Source organism: Jaculus jaculus, chromosome 6 (genome assembly GCF_020740685.1).
Source record: "Jaculus jaculus isolate mJacJac1 chromosome 6, mJacJac1.mat.Y.cur, whole genome shotgun sequence".
Taxonomy (NCBI): Eukaryota; Metazoa; Chordata; class Mammalia; order Rodentia; family Dipodidae; genus Jaculus; species Jaculus jaculus.
In genome coordinates this window covers 114,200,393-114,225,336 of record NC_059107.1, presented here as the reverse complement: position 1 = coordinate 114,225,336, position 24,944 = coordinate 114,200,393, and the positions used below count along the sequence as shown (strand labels likewise).

The following is a 24,944-nucleotide window of genomic DNA, read 5'->3' as shown; positions in this document are numbered from 1 at the left end:
AAAAAAACAGATGGAAATAAATTCATGAACTGGGAAAAGCACAGTGGGTCATTTTGTTAAAGGAAAGGAAAGTGCTATGACCAGGCTGTGGGACAGAGGCGCAGAGCAGCAGCAGGTGCTGCTGGTGGCTCCCTTCTCTCATGCCTCACTGAGAGGTCACTTCCTGTGACGGTATCTTCCCCTTTTCTTTCCTTTCAGGGCGACCAAACTAAAGCAAGTATTTTACAGCTTTCTATATGACCAGCCATTTATTCTCCATATTTTCTCATAATAATTGTTATTTGTTTAACTCATAAGTCTCTTAAGACAGCTTTTGCTTAGATGTGCTATTTTAGATTATTATTTTAAACTCATCTTTTGAAACTTTGCAAGGTAGTTTAAAGCAAAAGTTATTACATGTCTATTTACCCAAAGATTTCATTATCCAGTTTCCAGCACTGGACCTGATCTAAAAGCTTAGCTTAAAGCCAAAAGTGGCAAAAAAAAAAAAGAAAAAAGAAAAGAAAAAAAAGAAAAGAAAAAGCGCACCTAGCTGGCCATAGTTGAGAGCTAGAACTATTCCCCACCCAAAATTGTTAAGCACTCGGGATATCTAAACTAAAATAAGCACTTCCCCTATAAAGGCAGGGCCCCTTCTGATTACTTGTTCTAGAAACGAAGCCTCTTTTTTCCACTCACTCACCATCCAACATTGACAGTTATCTTTGGCTCCGTCTTTCAATTCCAGCTTCGGTATCTAATCAGTTACCAGATTGGCTTGCTCTTCAAAGCTTCTCCCATAATCACCACTTCCTGTCCAACCACCCTAGTGCAGACCCTTGTGACCTCATCCATGTCATTTAGGAGCAGCTGACTAATTTCACACACATACCCCACCCCATTCTACTCCAGCCCAGTCTGTACACTCCTCTAGGATTATTTTCCTAAAACTTTTTGCATCACATAGAGTCCTTGGTCAAAAATGTAGCTTCACGTTGCCAAGAGCAAAAACCCCCCACTCCGATTCTCTGGATAGATTACAGGTATCAGTGAAGTTCTTGACATTATTTGAACAAATCTGATTGTGAAAGCATATGTCAATATTTTTCTGAAGGATGAAAATTCATAGTTTCAATTAAATTCTTTCAAAATGTTTAAAATATAGAAAATACAGTCCAAACTTCTTAGCCTTCTATGTATAATATGAGATTGCTTTCCCACTTTTATTTCTGTTGTTCTATGGAAATAACTTTCTTTTCAGCCAAATTAATTTACTTGTTATCACAAATCATAGCTTCTGCTTACCATCAATTCTTTATACCATTGGCATATCTGGAATATACTTTCTCATTCACAATAGACAAATCTGTAACTCATAGAATATGGCTCAAATCTTAATTCTTTAAGGAAACAAAGTCTTTATGAACATTTCAATTACAGGGACCTATTCCTTTTTATCCCCCTCCAGTCACTTTCAACAGGAAACAAATGCAAAATGTACAAGATAAATTCAATTTGAGCTCAGGGAGGAGAGCAATTAATTCCAAATGTGGGGATTAAAAATGGTCTCTAAACACTGGAAAAATGTCGACCTGGTTCATAAGAAATGTTCAATATTTGTAGTTTTTGAAAAGTGCTGGGAGTGGGATTTTCTGATTGAGAAAATATCATTAACATAAAAAGAAAAGTTGAAAGATAAAAGCATTTTGCAATAATTTTTGCAATGATTGTAGTTAAACTGGTTAGAACCCAGACCTTCCAGTTCCCTGAACCCCTTTCCAATTTGTCTCTCTCCATACCCAGCTACTGTAAAAAGTCTCACAGACCTGGCCATACCCCTTGACGTCTTTCTTCCCTGTCCTACCCCACTTCCCACTTCTGGGAATGGCCTCTTCCAAATAGCAAATCACTAAACAGGGAAGGTTATAGGCAGGCCAGAGATGGACTGACCACTATCATATCATATAAGTACCATACTAAGCCATCATTCTTCCAGATGTCTCTTATACAGGAACATCTTTGGAACTTTTTAAACTGCAGCTTCAACCAGTTCGAAGTTGAGTTAGGTGATGTGAGCCATCCTTGGAACTTTTCCTCATAGCAAAGTGTTTCTTCCCTCCACACTCTCCCATGAGACCTTAAAAGAATGAGGTGGGCTGGAGCTCTCCACAACCCTGCACTTTGCTGGCTCTAACCATTTTCTGAAGGTCCATCCAACTCCACGTCCCTCTTTCAAATCAGCTCTCTAGAACCATAAAATCTAACAACAACAACAACAAAAGAGAATATCACATGTGAAAGGAAGAAGACAGCAAAAAGACACAATATTTAAAAGTTAAGATTCTTCAAGGTCATGAGTACCAGGATGAGTAGATTAGATATTATGCTTTAACTGATGGGAGCCATATACAGTGTTTTGAGTAGAGTGATGTAATTAAGTGATTATCTTAGTTGTGTGTATTGTGAGTTAGAAAAGACCAAGAGCAGGCACCACACTGAGAGCACTGCTGATCATGAGCTAAGAAGATGTTGAAGATGTGATTAGTATACAGCAAGGAAAGCATGGATCTCAGCAGTTCAGTCAAGATGGAAAAACAGAAGGAGTGGTGGCAGATGACATGTGGGAGGTGAATGAGGGGGAGATGTTGAAGATGGCTCCAAGATTCCTAGGCTGGGAAACTTGTAGCTGGTGGATAATGCCATTGAGGGAAAAGATAATTCCATTTCAAACACATTAAACATGTGCAAAATAGTAACAGCAAGACCTACAGCTGGGAGAAACTCAGGGGTTTAGACGCAGATTTGAGAGAAGGTCACCTGAAGAAGGGCAGAGAAGTTTGTGAGATTTGTCCTATCCACAAATTTGTCTAAAGAAGACTTCCAAGATACTGTTTTTTATTTTTATTTTTACCTTTTGGTTTTTCAACGTAGGGTCTCACTCTAGCTCAGGCTGACCTGGAATTCACTATGTAATCTCATGGTGGCCTCAAACTCAAGGCGATCCTCCTACCTCTGCCTCCCAAGTGCTGGGATTAAAGGAGTGCCCCACCACATCTGGCTGTTTCTTTTTTTAAAAATATATATTTTATTTATTTATTTGCAAGGAAAGAGAGGGAGGGAATGGGTGTATCAGGGCCTCTTGCTACTGTAAAGGACGTCCAAACACATGCACCACTTTGTGCATCTGGCTTTATATGGGTACTGGGGTACTGAACCCAGGCCTTTAGGTTTTGCAAGCAAGTGCCTTAACCACTGAGCAATCAATCTCTCCAACCTGAGATACTGTGTTTCTATTCAGTTATATCGCCTCTGAGTAAATAACCCAGAGCTATGAGCACCCTCCTCATTGTCCCTTCTAACTTTTACCCCACCACTGGATCAGTCCTTATTCTAGAATTCTCCTTTGCCTCAGTGGCGCCACTATTCTTCCTTTCCTCCTAGCCTAATCCTCTGATTTTTTTTTTTCTTTTCTTACTCTCAACTCCAGTTTTCCAGGCTTAGTTGTGTGATGTGTCTAAATATTACCTCTGCTTTTTACTGCCCATTCCTTACCTAAATCAAGTCCTCATGATTCTTTCTAGAACAATTACAATGCCTTTTCACAACTCCCATAACCCATCACCTCATTCCACCCAATTAAGCTACTACTTATAATTAAATAAATATATTTCTAGCACAGTACAAAGCCATGTTTGTAAGGCTCAATACATGAATGTTTTATTATTATTCAGTCTTATTTCAAATTGTAAAGATTATTTTAAAAAGAATACATTGTAACATTGTCATTTTTCCTCATCCTTTTATTCTTTCTTTTCTCTGCAGTGCAGGGATTGGTAGAACAGGATGTTTTATTGCTACATCCATTGGCTGCCAACAGTTGAAAGAAGAAGGAGTTGTTGATGCTTTGAGCATCGTCTGCCAGCTCCGCATGGACAGGTAAGGGCCCAGGGGGACAGTCATAGAGACTTCACCTCAGACCAGAGTTTCCCCTCACAACTTGATCTTGTCAACCTGGCTTTTAAAGAACACAGGCCCTGAGGTTTTCAGTCTCTACAGAGATTTCTGTTGAAGGCAGATATGGTGACTCATGACTGTAATCCCAGTATTTGGGAGGCTGAGGAGGGAAATATGGTATGAGTTTGTGGCAGTCTGAGCTACATAGTAAGTTCCAGACCAGCCTAGTATCAAAGAAGGAGGAGGAGGAGAAGAAGAAGGAGAAGAAGAAGGAGGGACTGGAGAGATGGCTTAGTTGTTAGAGTGCTTACCTGTGAACCCCGAGAACCCATGTTCAACTCTCCAGGTCCCATGTAAGCCTGATGCACAAGGCGATGCAAGCGCACAAGCACTTGAGGTCGCCCATGCACACAGGCGGTGCAAACATCTGGAGTTCAGTTATAGTGGCTGGATACCTTGTCGTGCCAGTTCTCTCCCCCTCTCCCTTTCTCTCGTTTTTCTCTTTCTCTCTCTCACTCCCTCTCATTAAAAAAAGGGGGGAGGAAGGGGACAGTGTGCTGGGCTTGCCTTAAAAAAAAAAATTGAAGATCCAGGCACTGTGACAATGGGATTGCAAACTGAAGGCCAGCCTAGACTACTTAGCAAGATCCTATTTGAAATAACAAGATGACATTGAAGAAAGTGAGTGGGCAGGAAGCTCTCCAGAGCCTTACAGCCTCTCTTTGAAGAAATGTAACACCAACCATCAAAGTCCTTAATACTTACGCTTTGGTTCAGTTCTTCATCATTGACATACAATATTTATAGTATGTTAAATCTGCATCCTTTCAATTTATCCTGCATTTTCTTTTGGCTTAATTGAGTCATTCTTTTTAGAATCATGGTCCTTTAAAATGAGGCATATTGACAACTACCAAGTATCCCTTCAAAGGCTTTTTTTTTTTCCTTTGGTGTTTTCAAGGTAGGGTTTCACTCTAGTCCAGGCTGGCCTCCTGCTCTGCCTTATCGAGTACTGGGATTAAAGGCATATGGTCCCATGCCCTGCTAAAACTATATAATTATGATAGAGTGCATGTAACTATACTTACCATTAGAGCTATTTTTAAGTGTAATGAATACATTTATATATTTTTCAAATATGTTTTAGTTATTTATTTGAAAGCAAGAAAGAGGCAGAGAGAGAGAATGGGCAGGCCAGGACCTCCAGCCACTGCAAACGAACTCCAGATGCATGTGCCCCCTTGTGCATCTGGCTGATGTGAGTCCTGGAGAATTGAACTGGGATCCTTAGGCTTTGCAGGCAAACACCTTAACCGCTAAGCCATCTCTCCAGCCCACACATTTATATTTTTGAACAACCATTATTCAGAATTTATTTCATCTTGCAAAGCTCTGTGTCCCTTAACTTCACACCTCTCCATCAGGATAGCACTTGGCAATCATCATTCTACATTTTGTACCCATGAAATTGACTATTCTAGGTACCTTTCTAATTTTTTTTCAGGTTTTGAAATAGGGTGTCATTTGCCCAGGCTGGCCTAAAATAAGCCATGTAGCTGTGGATAACCTGGAATTCCTGATCTTCCTTCCTCCACTTCCCAAGTGCCATGATTGCAGATATGTAGCACTGTGCCTGACCTCTAGGTAACTTTCACAAGTAAAATCATAGCTACCATACTTGTCTCTTTATGTCTAGCTTATTTCACTTAGAGTAATATCCTTAAGGTTTATTCATGCTCTGACATGTGCCAGAATGTCCTTCCTCTTTTGTTGTGGACTCACTCTAGTTCAGGCTGACCTGGAATTCACAATGTAATCTCAGGGTGGCCTTGAACTCTCTTCACTCCCCATAACTCTGCCTCTCGAGTGCTGAGATTACAGGCATGTGCCACCACGCCTGGCTATGTCCTTCCTTTTTAAGGGTGAGTAAATACTCCATTTTATATCTGTACCACATTGTTTATTCATTCATCTAGTGATGTCCGTAGAGATTGCTTTCACCTTTTAGCTATCATGAGTTATGCTGCTGCAAACATAGGTATGCAAATATTTATTGTCTTCAGTTCCTTGGGGGATTACGTGATAATCCTATTGTAAATTTCAGAGTAATTAACATACTGATTTCTACAAGGGTTCCAGTTTCTCCACATCCTAACTAATATTTGATTTTCTGCTTTTAAAAGAAAATAATGTAGCCATCTCAATAGATATGAAAAGAGGGAAAGTCCCTTTATATAGAGATGGTTTGATCACCCTTGTGATGATTTTAGCTATGTGTGAAAAGAAGAGACAAGATTCTTCCTTGCTTCACAGCTAAGCCTGCATGCATCAGTGTAGAGTTGGGTCCGGGGTAGAGAAAGTGGCGAGGAGGGGAAGAAGAGCAGTGGGCCTCCCTTCTTGCAGTGTAACTCACTGAAGGGAAGAAGAGTTGTTCTACGTGGAAGGAATACTGGGTTCTCATCTTTTATTCAGACTGCTAATACTTAATAATCACCTAAGCTTATTCTAGATGTTACCTGTCTGGCCTTAAATAAGATAAATGAGTGAGGCTTCTCGCTTTCCTAGATTTTAATTTAATACAGAGGGGGAAAGAAAAGAAGCAAAGACATAAATAAGATTATTTCACACAGAAACAAATGCTGTGAAGTAATAAAATAAAGAAGGACATGTAAGCTGAGTCCTTTGGACTTTAGCCTATGAATTAAAAGTAAAATTTCTAAAAGTAAAATAGCATATGTATAATCACCTTTCAAGATTTGTTCAACAGCCAGGTATGGTGCTGAACACTAGGAATCCCAGCACCAGGGAGGCTGAGGCAAGGGGTCTGCTAGCTTGGGAAATACAACAAGTACAAGGCCTACCAGGATTGCATGGCAAGGCCCTGTCTCAAAACAAACGAATGGATTTGTTCAACAAATATTTTTGAGTATTTACTGTGTGCTATGATCTGGCAGTTCAATAAAGGGAACAAAATGATTATTCTAGAACATCAGTGTGATAATATATATACAAAGTACTTGGAATAGTAAAACATACAGTAAGCCTAAGTACTATGCTGTTGTCATGTACTATTCTACATATCTTGCCTCTCATTTTGCTCCTAATTTTGACTGGTTTGTTAGAAACTGTTCATCAGAGTAGCTAAGACCCTGGAAACATGGACTGAATTCATGTCTTGTCTCCCACTGGTTCTGGTTGTATGGTCTCGAATCAGTTACTGGACTTCTCCATGCCTTCCTTTTCTAACCTGGAAGATGGAGTTAATAATAGTGCATGCCTCCTATTGCTGTGTTAAAGATTAAAAGAGAGATCATCAATGTAGAATGCCTGGTACATAATGAGGGTCTAGTTAATCTAGCAATCATCAGTACAGTTAACGAGTAGATCAAATATGTATCTGTCAACTGGAAATAGTGATCTATACCTCATAATCTTGCAAGTGACATTTGAATAGGATTAAACCTTTAATGTAGTTAGTAAATCATCCTACATGTCTCGCCTTGTCTCACCATCTCTGCTTCCTCCTTTGCACAGATGTAACTACTTCCAAAAAATAGCTTCTTTATGAGCATAAAATATCAATTTGCACTACTCCTCCTTCCATTGTAATTGTTGTCTAAGTCTCCTGAAATCCCTTTTCCCTCCAATCCATACTGTCCATCCACACTGAAAGAGGATCTAGTTGTTTCAGTTCCAATTTGGCGACCTGTTTTCTCAAAAGGATTCCTAAGTCAGGGGATAAAGGACAGCATCCAGAGAGCCCACAGCTGCTGCCACATTGACTTCAATTTCTCCTACATGCTGCATTTGTAAGCGACCCTCGGTGTGGGATCCTGAGTCCCCTAGGCACTCCCTTCCATACCTCCAAGTCCTACTTTCCCACTGTCTCGTGCCAAAATCCCATGAACACCAGACAAAGTACGTGGATCTAAGCTGTCTCTGAGCCAAGCTGGTCTCCAGGAACACCTGCTCTTTTAGGACTTCAAACAGCAGCATACTGAGAAATGGCCTTGGTCTCCTCTTTGTTTGGGCTCCTGTCACTGTTGAACTCCCTCTCCCATCTCCCAACTCCCCCACCATTTCAGTAGCCTGACTTTCACCTCGCTCTCCGCTTCCCAATCACATTCCTCCACTGGGTCTACCGAATGTCCTTTAGTTTTGAAAGGGATCACAATACATTTTTTAAAACCTTATCACAATGCCTCCTCTATCTACTCCTTCCTTCCTAAAGCAAATGGTCAGAAATTTTGGCCTTGGCCTTCTATCCCTACCGCATTCTTCCCACGGGATTTGTCTTTGCACTCTTGATAGAATCTGCAAAACATATGCAAATTCCCTACTGATCTGCAAGCCTATAGGCTCCTCATCCCTGAATTTGAATCACTGACAATATGTGCGTCAAAGTTATCCTAACTGATATATTAACCAAGACCCCTTCCAAGTAAAATCTGGCCAGCTGCTCCTGTTTATGAAACAGATCCTCTCCTTGTTTTTGTTTTTTTTCTGGAAAGGTCTTCCCTTGCCGTCCTTTCTTTACAGGCTCAACATGGATTTTTCTTGTTGTGTTTCTTCCTACTGTTGTATATCCTCTCCTCAGTAATTATGAAAAACACAACAGAAAACCTTCCAACTTTTCTTCATCTTATCTTCTTTTTCTTACTTCTTGTCTCCTGCTCTAATTCTTCAGCCTTCTCCTGACAAACCTCATCATTAAAATTCCACCTGGAAGCTGACTGTTGCCATTGGCTGCCTATAACTCAAAGAAACCTAAGATGGGTCTGATGGCACACATTTGTAATCCCAACAATTGCAAGGCTGAGATAAGAGATTTGCAAGTTTCAGGCTACCCCAATACCCTGTCTTAGAGAGAGTGAAAGGACTCTTGGAAAATCCAAATGTCACCCTTCTTCTCTTGCAGTGTCTTTCTTCAACACCTGTTCAATCTTTGCTCCTCCCTTAGGATCTAACTTGCCATCCTTGTTAGGATCTGTCTTCAGACATTCCAGACTGTGTTATTCAGCAGACTTTTATCTCATCATGGGATCTCCACTATGGTCTTCAAAGCATTTGACTCATTTAACTCTCAAAATAAACCCAAGAGTAGGAAAAAACAGATTCCTTGGCTTCATTTTTTGAAATAATAAAACAAACAATTTAAGAGATAAGACCCAGCATGGTGGCACATACCTGTAATCCCAGCTCTTTAGAGGCAGAGACAAGAGGATCAAGAGTTCAAGGCCAGCTCAGGTACATACAGATATATATATATTTTTTTAATAGTGGAGCTGGGGTGATTGCTCAGCAGTTAAAGTGCTTGCCTGCACAGCCTAATGATGACCCCAGCTTGATTCCCCAATGCCCTCACAAAGCCAGAAAAAAGCAAAACAAACAAGAAAACAAAGTGGCACATGTATCTGGAGTTTGTTTGCAATGGCTGGAGGCCCTGGCGAACCAGTCCCTCTCTTTTCTCTCTTCTCTCTCTGCTTGCAAATAAATTAAATAAAAATACATAAAAAGATACTGCTTTTAACAAATCGACTCTTCATCTTCATCTAGAAGAGCAATTCCTTTTGAATTGTCATTGAATCTGGGATTGGGAGATGAAGGTAACACTATGTCCGCTGCCAGTAGAACAGTGAGAGAGAATGTAGCCCTCCACCACTGGAATACACGCAGAAGTTGGACTTCGACCAAGGGATGCAGAAGAGAAGCCGCAAATGCCAGGCAAGCCTGATGAAGCCTTGTAGACCAGGAGACAGCTGTGCTGGGAAAACCCAGAACCTGACAGGAGCAGAGGAAGCTCCAGCCAGGGACATAATGTGTAGGAGCAAATGTAAAATGAAAACAGAGACCTCCTTAAATTAAAAAATATATATATGTTTCTAGACCATGAGAGCAGAGAATAACCTAGTATAAGACCATCACAGCCCAGGGGTCACACTGCAGGACTGCACTTGCCTGAAGCCTTTAAAGAGAGAGGACCTCCAGCCACTGCAATCAGACTCCAGGCACATGTGCCATCTTGTGTGCATGTGTGACCTTGCATGCTGTGTCACCTTTGCATCTGACTTACATGGGATCTAAAGAGTTGAACATGGGTCCTAAGGCTCCACAAGCAAGTTCCTTAACCTCTAAGCCATCTCTCCAGCCCAAAATTGCTTATTCTTCTTAATAGTGGTCTATAGTCACTGGTGATCCAAGGCTATATAAAGTTGTCTCTTCTTATAATCTACTTTTCAAGCCAGACATGGTGGCTCATGCCTGGAACCCCTGTGTCTGGGAGGCAGGAAGATTACACTGAATTTGAGGCCATCCTGGTTTACCTAGTAAATATGAGGTGAGCATGGGCTACGACATGAGAACCTCTTTTAATAAATAAATAAATGGATGGATGGATAGATAAATTTTATACTTCTTGACACTCATAGCCTGCTTCCTCAGAGCAGTCAAGATATAGCTAACAGCAAAGAAAAATACAAGACATGACTTCAATATAAGAAGTGAAGCTTGTTCATGACTAATAGGTCAAAAGTTTGGGTACAAAGTCCTGATTTAAAAAAAATTACATTAAGCAATAAAAAAAAATTACAATGCATGGTAGCTGTAATACAACTAAACAAAAATAGGTCATTTGTACTCAACTCACAAATCTGGATTTCAGCAATAAATTCAAATGGTCTGGTTTAGAAACAAGTGTGTTAGGCTGAATAGATGTTGCCAGGATCACAACGATGACAAAGCCTTTGGTGGATTCTTCAGCTCTCTGGCACAGCATTATTATTACTGGCTTTAAGGCAAGTTCTATTAATAGATGCCACAGTTCTTGTGGCAGATTCATGAGTCTGTGGTTCTACTTTTAATAATACTTTTGAGCATATTTTGAGCTAAAATAGGATTTCTCTTTTTTTCTAAGAAGCTCGAATTCAGTGCAAGTCACCCACGAGTGTTTTATTTAGAAGAGTATTAATGGATCTTCCCCTCGTCCCTGTGGTGCTGGTTTCTAATTAAAAGATGAAGAGGATGTTATAACGGCAGTTGGATTGAGGTCTGGTGGGAAGAGAATCAGGCAGATATGGGCAATGAGTGGTCATTCATCTTTGGACCTTATAACAAGGACCTGGAAGCTAATCAGAGCTTTGCCTAAGGTTTTCCGTGTAACCACAAGTTCACTCTGAGCTTTTCTATCTGTTAGCACAAAGGTAGATGGAGCATAGCAACAGTGCCCAGCCTCATCTGGTATCAGGACCCTTTTGTAGGAGTAAAAGATTCCATGGCCTTCCACCTAATTGTTGTGTTTTGAATCTCAGAATGCTTGTAAATTAATTTTTATTCTGTGACTAACAATAGCACCTACATGCATTTGAATATCAGTGTCACTATACATTTGTGTATACTACTATTTGATATGATACTATACATTTATGGGGTTTAATGCTGGGAGTTCAAGTGTCTTTGGGATTCTACCTGTTGAACCCTAAGATGACTATCTAACATCCTTTTTGACTATTGCTTTCTCTGAGTCTTGGAACCTTTGTTTCTGGAAGAACAATGAAATGGTAATAATAGTAATAATATTTGCCCAATACCTGCTAGGAAAGGGACAGTTTAAAAAAAATCTGTGCTCAGAAATAGTAAGCAAACCTTTCGTTCCTACAAGATAAGCCAAGACAACAGGGTAACCATGTATCCAAAGTCATAATAATACTTTTACTTTTCTGTGGTGGTTGAAGATTGAGCCTAGGGTCTAATACATGCTAGGTAAGTGTTCTACCACTGAGCCATATCCATAGATCTCTTTTAACTATATTTTTGAATATGTGTCAGTGGGGTGTGTGTTACTTGTATTTGTATGTGTATGGGCACAAGTACATGCACTCATATGTGCATGCAGACAAGAAGGCCACGTCAGGTGTCTTCCTCTTTCAGTCTCCACTTTATTCTTTAAAATATTTTTTTTAATTTATTTATTTGCAAGCATAGAAGAGAAACAGAGAAAATGATTGCATCAGAGCCTCCAGCCACTGCAAATGAACTCTTGAGAGAAACAGAGAGAGAAAGAGGGGGAGAGAGAGAGAGAGAGAGAGAGAGAGGGAGAGAGAGAGAGAGAGAGAGAGAGAGAGGGAGGGAGAGAATGGGCGCGCCAGGGCTTCCAGCCACGGCAAATAAACTCCAGATGCGTGTGCCCACTTGTGCGTCTGGCTAACATGGGTCCTGGATAATTGAGCCTCAAACCAGGGTCCCTAAGCTTCACAGGCAAGGGCTTAACCACTAAGCCATCTCTCCAGCCCATCCACTTGATTTTTTGAGATAAAGTTGTTCACTGAACCTTTACCAACTGAACCATCTCCCCAGCTCCACTTGTTACTTCTTTTTTTTTAATTTTTTTTCATTAGTTTTCTATTCTGCAAGCACAGGCAGTTTGGTACCATTATTAGGCTTATCCGTGACCTAGCCCCTCCCTATTGGCCCCTGCTTGTTGAGGTACATGGGTCGTGCATTGCGGAGTAGGCCACAGTTATTGGTATGATAAATGTCTCTGTATATCATGAGAAAAACCAATGCCTACCAAATCAGAGAGCCAGAGTCCCAGAGGCCCCCAACACCTCATCACTGAAGCAGACCAAAAATGAACACTTGTTACTTCTTAAGAGCATCTCACTAAGTTACCCAGGCTGCTATTAAACTCACTCAAAAGTACCTTGGATTTCTGATATTCATGTTTCAGCTTCCCAAGTAAGTAGAGTAGGTAGAATTACAGGTCTGTACCACCAAACCTGCTTGATATATATTTTTTAGCACTCTGGACTGAATTTCCAATTGTGCCAAATTAAATGGCTAACTTCTGGATATTTTTGGTTAGCAAAACTGTTTGTTTTCTGGACTTAAGTGAGTTAAGCAAAAGTTAGAGAAATTATGTTCTGAAACTTTGATAAGGACCCCAAACTATTTGTTATATAAACCAGGAAAAATCTCTAATAACTTTAGTTAATATTACTTATTATTGACAACCAGGTATAAGTACAAGGAACTTTCTGCTTTGGTTAATCACACTTTCCTATTGAGAGTTACTACATATGCATAAGTCAACAATTTAAAAAGCTATGGGGGAAAACCCATACCATTAATCCTCAATTGAACATGATGTAATCATTTTGTATTACCTAGATTTTCACTTATGATATTGCTCAAATCTTCTCATCTCAAATGCTACCACACTATTATGTCTATAACACCTAATTCTGAACTCCAAGTGCTACAGAGCTGAACCAATCAGCCTTCACTCTGTGTGGCTCCTACAGGAGATCTCCACAGGTACCAAGGCTGCACAACGTACAATACTTAACAGAACTTACACATTGAACATACAAAGATACACTTTTCCTTTTAAAGAATCATATGGGCCTGCAGAGATGGCTTAGCAGTTAAGGTGCTTACCTGCAAAACCTAAGGACCCAGGTTTGATTCCCCAGTACCTATGTAAGCCAGATACACAAGGTGGCACATTCATCTGGAGTTTGTTTGTAGTGGCTAGAGGTCCTGGCATGCCCACTCCCTCCCTATCTCTTTCTCTGTTTCTCTGCCTCTTTCTTTAATAACTAAATTTAATTTAATTTTAAAAATTTTTTAAAAAGAATCATATTGACCCATAGTAATACACTAGCCTAAGGGCACTGAGAAAACCCCTCACAGGTAAGGAAAACAACCAAAGACTTACATGTGAACATCAGAGGACATCTAACCAAGAAGGAAAACAATTTGTTCTTCTGCAGGTTGACCCCAATAATTTGTTTTCCTCATTATGTTTGTTTTAATCCCATTGGTACCTTTAGACACTGGCAGGATTTGAAAACAGAATTTGGGAAATGAAACATATTATAGGCTCTCTGGATCCAAAGCTTTGATCCTGTCCTTGGCCCCTTCCCTTTCACAGAAACAGGAAACAGTCTGTCTGATCCTCCTCTTAGAGCAAGTGATGAAACCCATAGTTGGTTTTGTACATCCTTAATGGAGGCCTTAAATGGAATGACATTTAAGAATTTACTTGCAGTTTCCCAGATAGGATAGGGACATGCTTCCAGTGTGTGTCATGTCATTGTTTAAATGTTCTAATTAGTCATTTTAGTCTGATGGAGGGTTTTCTTAACTGTACCAGCTTTGGAGAAGAAATATATACATACCAGTTTTCTGTGCTAATATATGTCTTCCAATTAATCTTTGTTTTCAAAATCTACTTAAAATTATTTCAAGTATAAAATGTCTACTGGTTAATATAATTTTATCTCCATATCCTTACATTTATGACATTTCCATATTCCCAACTAATCACAACACTTTTTATAGGTCATTTTCAAAGATCTAACTGAAAGACCAGAGATTCAGCATTCTGGCTTATTTATTTTAAGGACGTTTGGTGATGAAGCCCTGGAAATTGATGTGCATTTTCTTGAAATTATAGTTTCTCAGATCCAAACAAGAAGTCTTCTTTGTAAAACAGGTTATGACGATTGAAAACCCCTAGGGTTGCCAGGGCAACGTTGTTTTTTTTTTTCTTCCTCTCAGCTAGCAGTTAATTGAGTGTTAACCTGTATGCTCAGAGGGAAAAAAAAAAATGACTAATTTTCAGGAGGAAAAAAACAGATCTCAATAACTGATAGAGCTTGGGCTGGAAATACAGCTCAGTTGGCAGAGCGCTCAGCTCAGCTCGTAGACATAAGCCCCTAGTTTGATCCCAGTGCTACAGAAACCAGACACAGTCGCACATGCCTGCAACCCCAGCACTCCATAAGTACTGGCAGGAGGCGGGGAAGTTTGAGATTATCCTCAGCTACATAGTTCAAGATCAGCCTGGGATACAAGAGAGCCTATATGAGGGAAAAAAAGCTAGTTCTGTCACTGAATTTGTCATTTGATATAGACTGGCTCTTAGACTCTACAAACACTTCAGAGCCATTAGCTATTTCAGAGAAAGTGTCTGTCTTAAAACGCCTGCTCTTGATCAGTTATCCTTTCCTTGTTGTTTTGTTTTGCTTGTTTTTTGAGACCTTACCTCATGTAGCCCAGGTTGATCTAGAGCTCCTAATCCTCTTGCCTCCACCTCCCCAGTACTGATGTCACAGACTTGTGCTACCACACCCAGCTGAATTCTCCCTTCTTGATGTGACATCTGTTAAAGACCTAGGAAAACTTTTGGTGGCAAGGCCAACACACCTCACAGCTGGACCTGAATAGAGACAGCTGATTTAGCCTTACTTGACTCATGCCCAAACCAGCAGAGTTTTACCCATGAGGCACATTAACATCCACACCTTTTGTTCTAAATTTACTGTAACAAACTTTACCAAAAAAAATATTTTAGGTTTGAAAATAATAAAAGCAAAGGAGCGTAAGTTCCATTGTTAGCCCAGAAGTGAGTCACCGCTACAGAATTTCTTCTGTCTACTGATTAGACCGGATGCTGGCTGGGTGGTGCGGCAGGAAAGGCTGCTGCTCTCTGTATGTGTGAGTTAATAGTCACAAAAGGTCACAATTTTAACATGTTAAAAACCAAATCTCTCTCCTGGGCATCTGGAGGTTGGTTTTCTCTTTTGCTTTTTTTCTTTCTTTTTTTCCCCCCAATACACTGCCTCACTAGCAATGGGAAGAGGAAAAGAAAAAAAAGAATTGTATCTTTTTCCCCTTCTAAATTGAGTCTACACCTACCTGACACAGCTACGTGCTTCTCTACATGGAAATGAGCTGACACTTATTTGGAGGTTTGGTGGAGCTAATGTGATATGAGATATGTGGAATTTTTGAAGGGCAGCCTATCTGAATCCTTCCTGGTATAGCCAAATGAAATGTTTATATCTCTATGGCCACAAAGAAATCAGAGCCATACAGCCAACACCACCTTTACAGTAAAGAGAACTACTCTTTTCCAGAGCAGGAGATGTAGCAAAAACAGGATAAACAATTTATTATCCAAACCAAGAGCTTATGACAGGAAAGGCAATAAGCCCACCAGGACAGCAAGAGTGAATCATGACTATTCCAAGAAAACCATAATAAATGATCTACCTATTTCTATTATTAACTAAAACCTTTTTTAAAAACGCTAAAAATACACAGTACTTACTTAGTTCTCAAAAGCCAGTAGCTGCTGTGCTAAGAATTTTATGAATTATTTCATTTAAGCCTTATAAAAGTTGAAAACCTGATTAGGGAATACAGCTTTGCCAGGCAGTGGTTTTCTAACTTTTTCAGTCAATGGAAAAATTTTTGCAGACAAAATCTTCCACAGAGTACTAGTGTGGAAAACTAATAAATAGCACAATTGCTTGGTCAAAGCTTGGATTGAGAGATACTTGTAAACTCCTGACCTCTTCTTTCTCCTGCCAATGGCCCCGGCACCACTGTGGGCCCTGGGCTCCTGGGATTTCTTTGACTATTAGCTAAACAATGATACATTCTGATTTATTTAATCCTCAAAATCAGAGGACACTTGCCATTCATGTCATCTGTGTAACTGAGAAACACCAGGCTGAGAGGGATAAATGACTTTAAAACCCATCGATCCTCAGATATGGTGACACATACCTGCAATCCCAGCACTTGGAAGGCTGAGGCAGGAGGATTACAAGTTTAAGAATAGCCTAGGCTACATAGTAAGCACCAGATAATTTAGGCCTATATGCAAAGACCCTGTCTCAAAAAACAAAACGTTTCAGGCGTGGTGGTGCACGCTTTTAATCCTAGCACTCAGGAGGCAGAGGTAGAGGATCACCCTGAGTTCAAGGCCACCCTGAGACTACATAGTGAATTCCAGGTCAGCCTGATCTAGAGTGAAACCCTACCTCAAAAAACTGAAAAAGAGAGAAAGAGAGAGAGAGAAAAGTAAGTAAGTAAATAATAAATAAGTACATAAAATCTTTTTAATTTTTTTTGTTTATTTTTATTCATTTTATTTGAGAGCGACAGACAGAGAAAGAGGAAGAGAAAGAGAGAGAGAGAATGGGCAGGCCAGGGTCTCAAGCCACTGCAAACGAACTCTAGACACGCACACCCCCTTGTGCATCTGGCTAACGTGTGTCCTGGGGAATCAAGCCTTGAACCAGGGTCCTTAGGCTTCACAGGCAAGCACTTAACCACTAAGCCATCTCTCCAGCCTGGTACATAAAACCTTATAGCTAGCATATTCAAAAGCAAGGATTTATACCTGATGCTGTCAGGCTTTAAGCCCACTACTTTCTGCTGAACCAACTGTTTCTGCTATAGCTATCTTCTATACTGGTAAGTATTTAGAAACATATTTGGTGGTTTTTCATTGAGGCTTGTCCAACCCAAGCCAGTGTATTCTCTCATAAGCTTGCTGTCAGTCTCAATGCCTGCAGATAGCCCACCTCAGAGCTACCTAACCCATCCTGTTTGACCAGAGGATATCAAATAGTAGCAATAACAATAATAACTAACATTTACGGTATTTATATGAGTTTATCCGTGTCCTAACCTTTTTTTGTTTGTTTGTTTTCTGAGGTAGGGTCTCACTCTAGTTCAGGATGACCTAGAATTCACTATGTAGTCTCAGGGTGGCCTCAAATTCACAGTGATCCTCCTACCTTTGCCTCCCAACTTCTAGGATTAAAGGCGTGCGCCACCACTCCCAGCTGTGTCCTAAACATATTAATGAATTGTTCCACTTATTCCTTACAACAATGTGAAGAAGTAGGTGCTATTTTTGAACTATGTGATTGACAACTTTCATAATTACAGACAATAAACTATGATAATTTCCTCATCACCTCCACTTTCCCCTTCAAAAATCCACTCTCTATCACATCCCTTCCCCTTCTCTATTAGTCTCGCTCTCATTTTGATGTCATCATCTTTTCCTCTTACTATGAGGGTCTTGTGTAGGTAGGACCAGGCACTTAAAGGTCATGGATATCCAGGCCATGTTGTGTCTGATAGATTGCACTGTAAATCGTCCCACCTTTCCTCTGGCACTTAAATTCTTTTTGTCACCTTTTCTGCAGTGGACCCTGTGCCATGGTAAAAAATGTTTCAGTGCTGAGCACTCCTCTATCACTTCTTCTCAGCATTGTGGTACCATTTGAATCATCCCAGAGGTCACCACCATCTGAAAAGAGAAGCTTCTCTAACTGAAAGTGAGAGTAGCATTAATATATGGGTATGAACATTAAGAAAAGTACTCACAGGGCAGTTTGGGGAGCATAATATATGCATTTAGCCAGATGCCAGCTCACCTAGGGCTCATGACCTCCCATGTCATAGGTTTTTGACTAAATTTTCAGTACCAGGCATGTATTCCCTCCCATAGAGCAGGCCTCCAGTTCAATTAGAGAGCAGTTGGTTTCTCCCAGAACAGACATGCCACCATTGCACCCTTTCAGTCATTTGGCCTGCCTGGACAAACATGGGTGTCCACCGTTTATACAAACAATGACTTCTGTCTCCCATAGGGCTGCGTGCAGTGCAGCTTTTTCCAGCTTTCAGTTGGCTGGTCAACAAGGAAAAGGTTTTCAGCTCAGTCCCAGCTTGGTTTCTCAGAGACCTTGTTGTCCAGGCATGTGAAGTCTTCAGCAATAGTGTTGTACCATCTGTTTCTCATGGGAAATCAAGGGCCTTGGCAATAGCCTGTAATGTTTCAGAGGCAACAGGGATCTCCCTGGTCAACAATTTTCTGGTAGGTATCCCATACTTGGCACTGAAAATTTTCTAGTAACCCTTTCCCCACCCTTCCTTTACTCAGTATCTTTCACCTGAGTAGGTACTATTTTATTGCCTCATTTTTACAGATGAGAAAAATAAGCACCACAATGTCTATGTAATAAGAAAAGGCACCTAGGCTCTCATCTGTTTGCCTAATTGCAAATAAATAAAAACAAATTTAAAGAAGAAAAAGCAGTTAGGAAATAGTGGGGATAGGAATTGTCTTGACTACAAAATGTAATGTCTTTTTATCTCTTAATTCACTTTGGTCCCTACTGGTAATGAACTGATGTCTTGGCATTCATTCTATAACCGCTATTATAACTAAGGTTCCTAGGTAATTTCTTTAAAAAAATTTTTCATCTATTTATTTGAGAAAGAAAGGTAGACATACAGACATACAGAGAGAATGGGCATGCCAGGACCTCCAGCCACTGCAAACGAACTCCAGATGCATGTGCCACCTTGGGCATCTGGCTTATGTGGGTCCTAGGGAATTGACCTGAAGTCCTTTGGCTTTGCAGACAAATGCCTTAACTGTTAAGCCATCTCTCCAGTCCCTCCTAGGTTATTTCTATTTGACTCCTTTCTGCTCTTTTTCTCCTTTTTTTCCTCTTCTTCTTTCTTCTTCTTCCTCTCCCTTTTTGTTCCTTATCCTCCCCTTCCTCCTCCTACTCCTCTTTCTTTTTTTGTATTTTGTCTTGAATTCACAGAATAGCAGAGGCTGTGCCTGAAATCATGATTCTCCTGCCTCTACTTCCCACATGCTGGGATTATATTATAGTCATGTACCACCACACCTTGGTGACTCTTTTCACTTGTGATTAAACCTTGATTTGTAGTAGATATTGAAACATGGCCCATGATACTTCCTAAAACTCCAGTTTGTACCTAAAGAGGATTCTCCAAGCAATACTATGTTTTTCTATATTGAGTTACACAAGAATGATTATTTGAAGCCTTCTGTCTGCCTGAAGATGGTCCATCTATTTGGGGACCTGGGTAGTCTACTATATTAAAACTTGGAGCCACCATTCAAATCTTTCAAAAGCTTAACTTTGGTTGAGTTTAAACTATAACCTACCAAAGGTAAAGATTATTTTAGTGCCTATTTTTTAAATGGGATTTGAATGATGCTTTATGAAAAAGAAGATGCTTTTCTAAATAATACAAAAAGCTAAAAAGCATCACTGCTTTTTACCTTCTAGAACCAGCTTGTCTTAGGAACTTTGTATCAGTATTAAAGACCTAACTTTCAGCAAATCCATAGAGGCCTGTCTGCCTGAAGAGGTGACTGGGACCAAGTCACAGCTAAAGTAAGAGAGAATTAATAGGAAACTGCCTTGAAGATTCCATAATTCTTCTAGTGTTTATTGATAAAATATTGTATATATAGGAAATTTACTAGCTCCATCATTTGGGGGCATGAGTGGGAGATTTTTGTATTTTTAAACTATGTCTGTATTTTCTTTATAATAGAATATAACCCAAAGGGTATTCCTAGGTTTTGAGTTCTTACCAAGGTCAATGGATTATCTTGTACACTAATATATGCAATGAGACATTTATTATTTTCTAAAGTGGTTGTGATGGGTTCTTGAATTTGACCTAGCTTATAATGAATGTAACCTGGGATGTTCTTCACTTTCTTTAGGCTAGAGTTTATCTGTTTTCATATGTTATAAAAACAATAACATACCAAGGTCAATGGATTATCTTGTACACTGATATATGCAATGAGACATTTATTAAGTATTTTCTAAAGTGGTTGTGATGGGTTCTTGAACTTGACCTAGCTTATAATGAATGTAACCTGGGATGTTCTTCACTTTCTTTTAGGCTAGAGTTTATCTGTTTTCATATGTTATAAAAACAATAACATATCCTGAGTTGCCTATTTGACAGGTTAACCTGACAAATAATCTGAGAGGTTACCTATCTGACTTAGAACAAATTGAGTACATATTTCATGTAGGACCTAGTAAGTGTTTTTCATTGTAACAATTGTGAAACTATGACAATATATTTTATTTTAAAAGACAACTTAGTTGAAAACAATTTTAAGATGGGTTTAGACAATATGAAAAATAACACTTTACTCATAATAAAGACCCTATGTTGGCCCTATCTTCTTCTGTTTTTGTCTTTACTTCCTTCCTTTCTTTTTTGCTCTCTTTCTCTCTCTATTTCTTTATTTGCATGTGTATGAATGTGTGTATGCATGCACATGGACTTGTGTGCATGTGAACATGCAAGGGTAACTTCAGACACTTGTACCACTTTTTCATCTGGGGACTTGAACCCATGCCAGCAGTGCCTTCAGCTGCTGAGTCATCCGCCCAGGCCACTTCCCTTTTTCTATTTTTTTTTATAACTTCAATAAGGTGTAAGGCATGCTTGTTAAATTTCTGTAAGATGTGATCTTGGAAATGTAAGATAACATATTGATTGTTAAAAATAATGATTCAATACTTAAGAACATTGTGGTCAGAAAAAGAACAAGCTCAAATTAGTAGGAACAAATAGAAAGTCTTATATTTAGTTTCAAAAATTCGATAGCTTAAGAATAGGATGGGAGAAAACTGTAATTTTCACATTCAAACAAAATCTCACTGACTCTTTTTAATTAGCCCAACTGTCCATCCACTGTCCTAAGATGCTTGCTGAACACCAGACTCCATGCAGGCACCATGGACCTTACCTCCTAATGCACCTGCAAGCTCATGCTCCTTGGTCTATGACGCACAGCTGAGGTGGAGAACAGGCTCTCTGACAAGTTCCTGTCAGTAGTAGACACAACACTACGGGGAGGTTCTACCTCATAACGAAGCTTACAGGGGAGACCAGATTGGTGAGTGACAGGGAAACCAGGTTTTACAGAAATACTGAGTAACCACAGGATGTTTAGTCTAGAGAAGAAAGATTATGGGACTTTGATGGTTGTTTTCCAGCATTTAGAGAGCTATTGTGTGACTACAAGGGCAGTCTTACCGCCTCTGTGGGTTATTTCAGTTGGCCAATGGGATGAAAATTAGAGGGGGACGGATTCATTTTGATGTCTTTAGGAGTTTTTCTGCCAACTTCAGAAACCCTGCATTTAAAGGTGGCTTAGACGTTGAGCACCTTCCAGAGGCTGACTGGCCATCTGTCCTATAGACTGCTTCCTTCTGGAAAATATAGACATTTTTTTTTTTTGGTCAGTAATCAGATAAATGATCTTTGAGGAGTTCTCTGAAACCACTTCTGTTGTTTTTATTTTCCAAATGTAATAGGAAGCAATAGAATGTTCCATATACCTTCCTGAATCCTTCAGACCCACATGAATTTTGCCAGCCTACCACTAATGAGTGTGTTTTGCCATCTTGCCCAACTTCCCTGGCAACCTTAACTACACTAACAAAATGTCACAGTGAGTCTGCTCCAACCATTGACATACACTGCTGACCCACTTAGGGTAAAGTGGTCATTAAAACCTAGACTGTGACTCCATTCACCCACCAGTTGGAGCTGTAAATACCGGTGCTGACCAGAACATTCAGGAAAGGGAAAATCTTGCCTCAAAGTGAGGAAAAAGGTGAAGGGAAGTGCGTAGACTAGAGCCCAAGAAAGTACGTGCATACAAGGTTCCACATACAGTCTGCAGCTGCCAGAGGGAGGGAGGATCTTCTGTGTCCTGGAGCTTCCCTAATAGTTACTAGAGCTGCATCTCCCAGGCTTCACAGTCCAGAACAGCATCGTTCAGACACCTGCTAGGTTTTTATGTGTGCCCAGATGTCATCACAAAGCTAAGAAAAGAAAGTTAGCACATCCTCAGCTGACCACTTCTGTTGTCAACTTCCAACCCAGTAACACTTGGTCAATGAAATGTATAGTTCTGGGGAAAATGTTGTTGCTGTATTTCTGCCATTAAGCTGCTATCCTTGGAAAGTGAATTTACCACTTTGTTTCTTGCTGAATATATCCTGCCAGCATCTGGTTAAACCTACCTGAGGAATCATGATTTAGATCTAGAAGTACAGTCTTATTCTCTTAATGGTGCTAGATGCTAAGTAAACATAGATACAAGTTGTTATAATTAACTGAAAGTCATGTGACAGTGATGCAGTATATTGTGCCTTTAAGTTAGAGTATCTAAATGATCTGAAAATTATTTTGAATGATAATAGCTGCCACTACAAAAAATGGCTAAAACATAGAATTCTACTAAAATATAGGATTTACTTTTCTCATTGCAGAGTGGTGGAAACTTTACAAGATTTCAAATAATTACTAACAGTGAATCTGTTACTTAGGGAACAGGAAAAATAAGTAACATTTACATTAATGTCTGATAACTTTGTCAAGCTAAAAAAATCACTATAAGGAGAAAACATGGCTAAAGTACTGTGTGTATAAATCTATGATGAGAAGCACTGATGTTTTCAGCAAGGCGGCTGCTTTCCACTAATGCACTACAAAAGGACGCTGAGCAGCTGGTGACAATAATGGTCACAAGGGGAAAAGCAAGAGCCAATGTCCAGTTGCCAAGTAACTGAAGGACCCACCCACTATTGTGTTTAGATAGCCAGCACACTCAAGACAGGTTGTTTCATATCACATCCTTGAATAGACTGATCCGGTAGTGTTTTTTGTTTGTTTGTTTGTTTGTTTGTTTTTTACTTGTAAGAAGAGCAATAACTCAAAGCTGACTTGTGCTCTTTTAACCTACTTCTACAATTTCACTCTGAATGCATAAACCATTTTAACAAAACATAAATGATAAGGCACCAGTGAAATCATGCTAACACTCTAGCTAGATTGAATAAATTTAACCCTCTTAATAATCTTATAAAGAAGTTTCCAGCCAGTGTTGTGAAACATGCCTTTAATCCAAGTACTCAAGGGCAGAGGCAGGAGGATCGCCATGAGTTCAAGGCCACCTTTGAACTCATGGTGAGTGAATTCTAGGTCGGCCTGGGCTAGAGAGAGACCATACCTTGAAAAAAAAAAAAATTACAATTCCTGACCTGTTTTCACAGAGGAGGAAACTGAGGTGCAAATGATTTTAAGGAACTTGTGTAAAATCACAAAGACAAACATTGACAGAGATGTGTGACTCTTTACTGGTCCCAAAGTCCAAGTAATCAACCATAAGACTCTTTTACCTCTCCAGTAATGATGAAAGTAAAAATTAGGAATAATCATAGTCCAGTACTTGGGAGGTAGAAGCAGGAGGGTGAGGAGTTCAAGATCATCCTCTGCTATAATGAGCCTGGACTATACAAGGCTCTAGCTCAAAACATTAATAAGAATTAATTAGTTAATTAATATTCATGTGTTTAGTGTGACAAGCATGGTGTTCAGCCCTTTATAGAGTCACAAGTTCCCACAATGGTGAGGGCAGGTTCCCCCCCCCAAAAAAAAAGTGTGCTTGTTTGATTTTATAGTCATATGAACATCATCCAGTGTACTTACACAAACCTGGAGTGCATCACATAGCCTACGACACAGCTACATTTTATGGTGTATGTGTAGTATAGCCTGCTTCTCCTGGAGCCATAATGAACAAAACCACGAGGGATTAAATCAAGAAAAGATAACACAATTAGGAGGTAGAGTAAAAATATGAGCTTTGTGCAGCTGCCACTGGCATCCCACAATACAGTATTATAGCTAACCTTTTAAATTTAAATGAGAATATTGCTAAATAGCAATATAAATATAGTAAATATAAAGGCCAGCAACAACGTTGTTATGATTATTAACTACTAAGGACTGTATGTAATTACATGCACTGTATTTTTATACAACTGGTAGCATGTAAGTTCCTTCACACCATGGGAATAAGGCATCATGCCAGGATATTGTTCCACAGCACATGACAGTATTAACATTAACTTCACTGGCTGGGATGTTTGACACAGGTAAAAGCGATATCAGAAGAAGCAGTTGGCCAACTACCCTATGTCTGGAATAACATCCCATCCTGAGGGTAATATCCGTGTTACAAGATACAGGATTTTAGAAGAATCAAGTTCTTTTATGATTTCTCCCATGCAGGGGTGGAATGGTCCAAACCAGTGAACAGTATGAATTCGTTCACCATGCTCTGTGCCTGTATGAGAGCAGACTTTCAGCAGAACCTGTCCAGTGATTCACTGAAGATTTTACCCAAGCATCAATCTCTTGAGGGTGATTATCAAATTACCAACTTGAGGCTTCTAGACAGAGCTTCCTACAGTGGAAGGAAAGAGGAGCTCTGGAGCCAACCTGTGGCATGGATTGTTGAAGACGTGGCAACATACTCAAGACTGCCAGTGTAC

The 24,944-nt window shown here is 39.8% G+C and overlaps 1 protein-coding gene across 3 annotated transcripts in view; it reads left to right on the top strand.

The window, feature by feature from the left end:
- Ptprr (protein tyrosine phosphatase receptor type R) overlaps positions 1-24,920 on the top strand; it is a 293,879-nt gene extending 268,959 nt beyond the window's left edge. For 2 of the 3 annotated variants that reach the window (XM_045153538.1, XM_004650100.2), the window contains 2 exons: positions 3,802-3,915; positions 24,682-24,920. In XM_045153538.1, the coding sequence (XP_045009473.1) occupies positions 3,802-3,915; positions 24,682-24,775 (208 nt within the window). In that variant the 3' untranslated portion in view covers positions 24,776-24,920. Of the gene's footprint in view, positions 1-3,801; positions 3,916-5,437; positions 5,572-24,681 lie in introns of those variants that run through there. The other variant, XM_045153539.1, reaches the window with a different exon arrangement.
- The last annotated feature ends 24 nt before the right edge of the window (positions 24,921-24,944 follow it).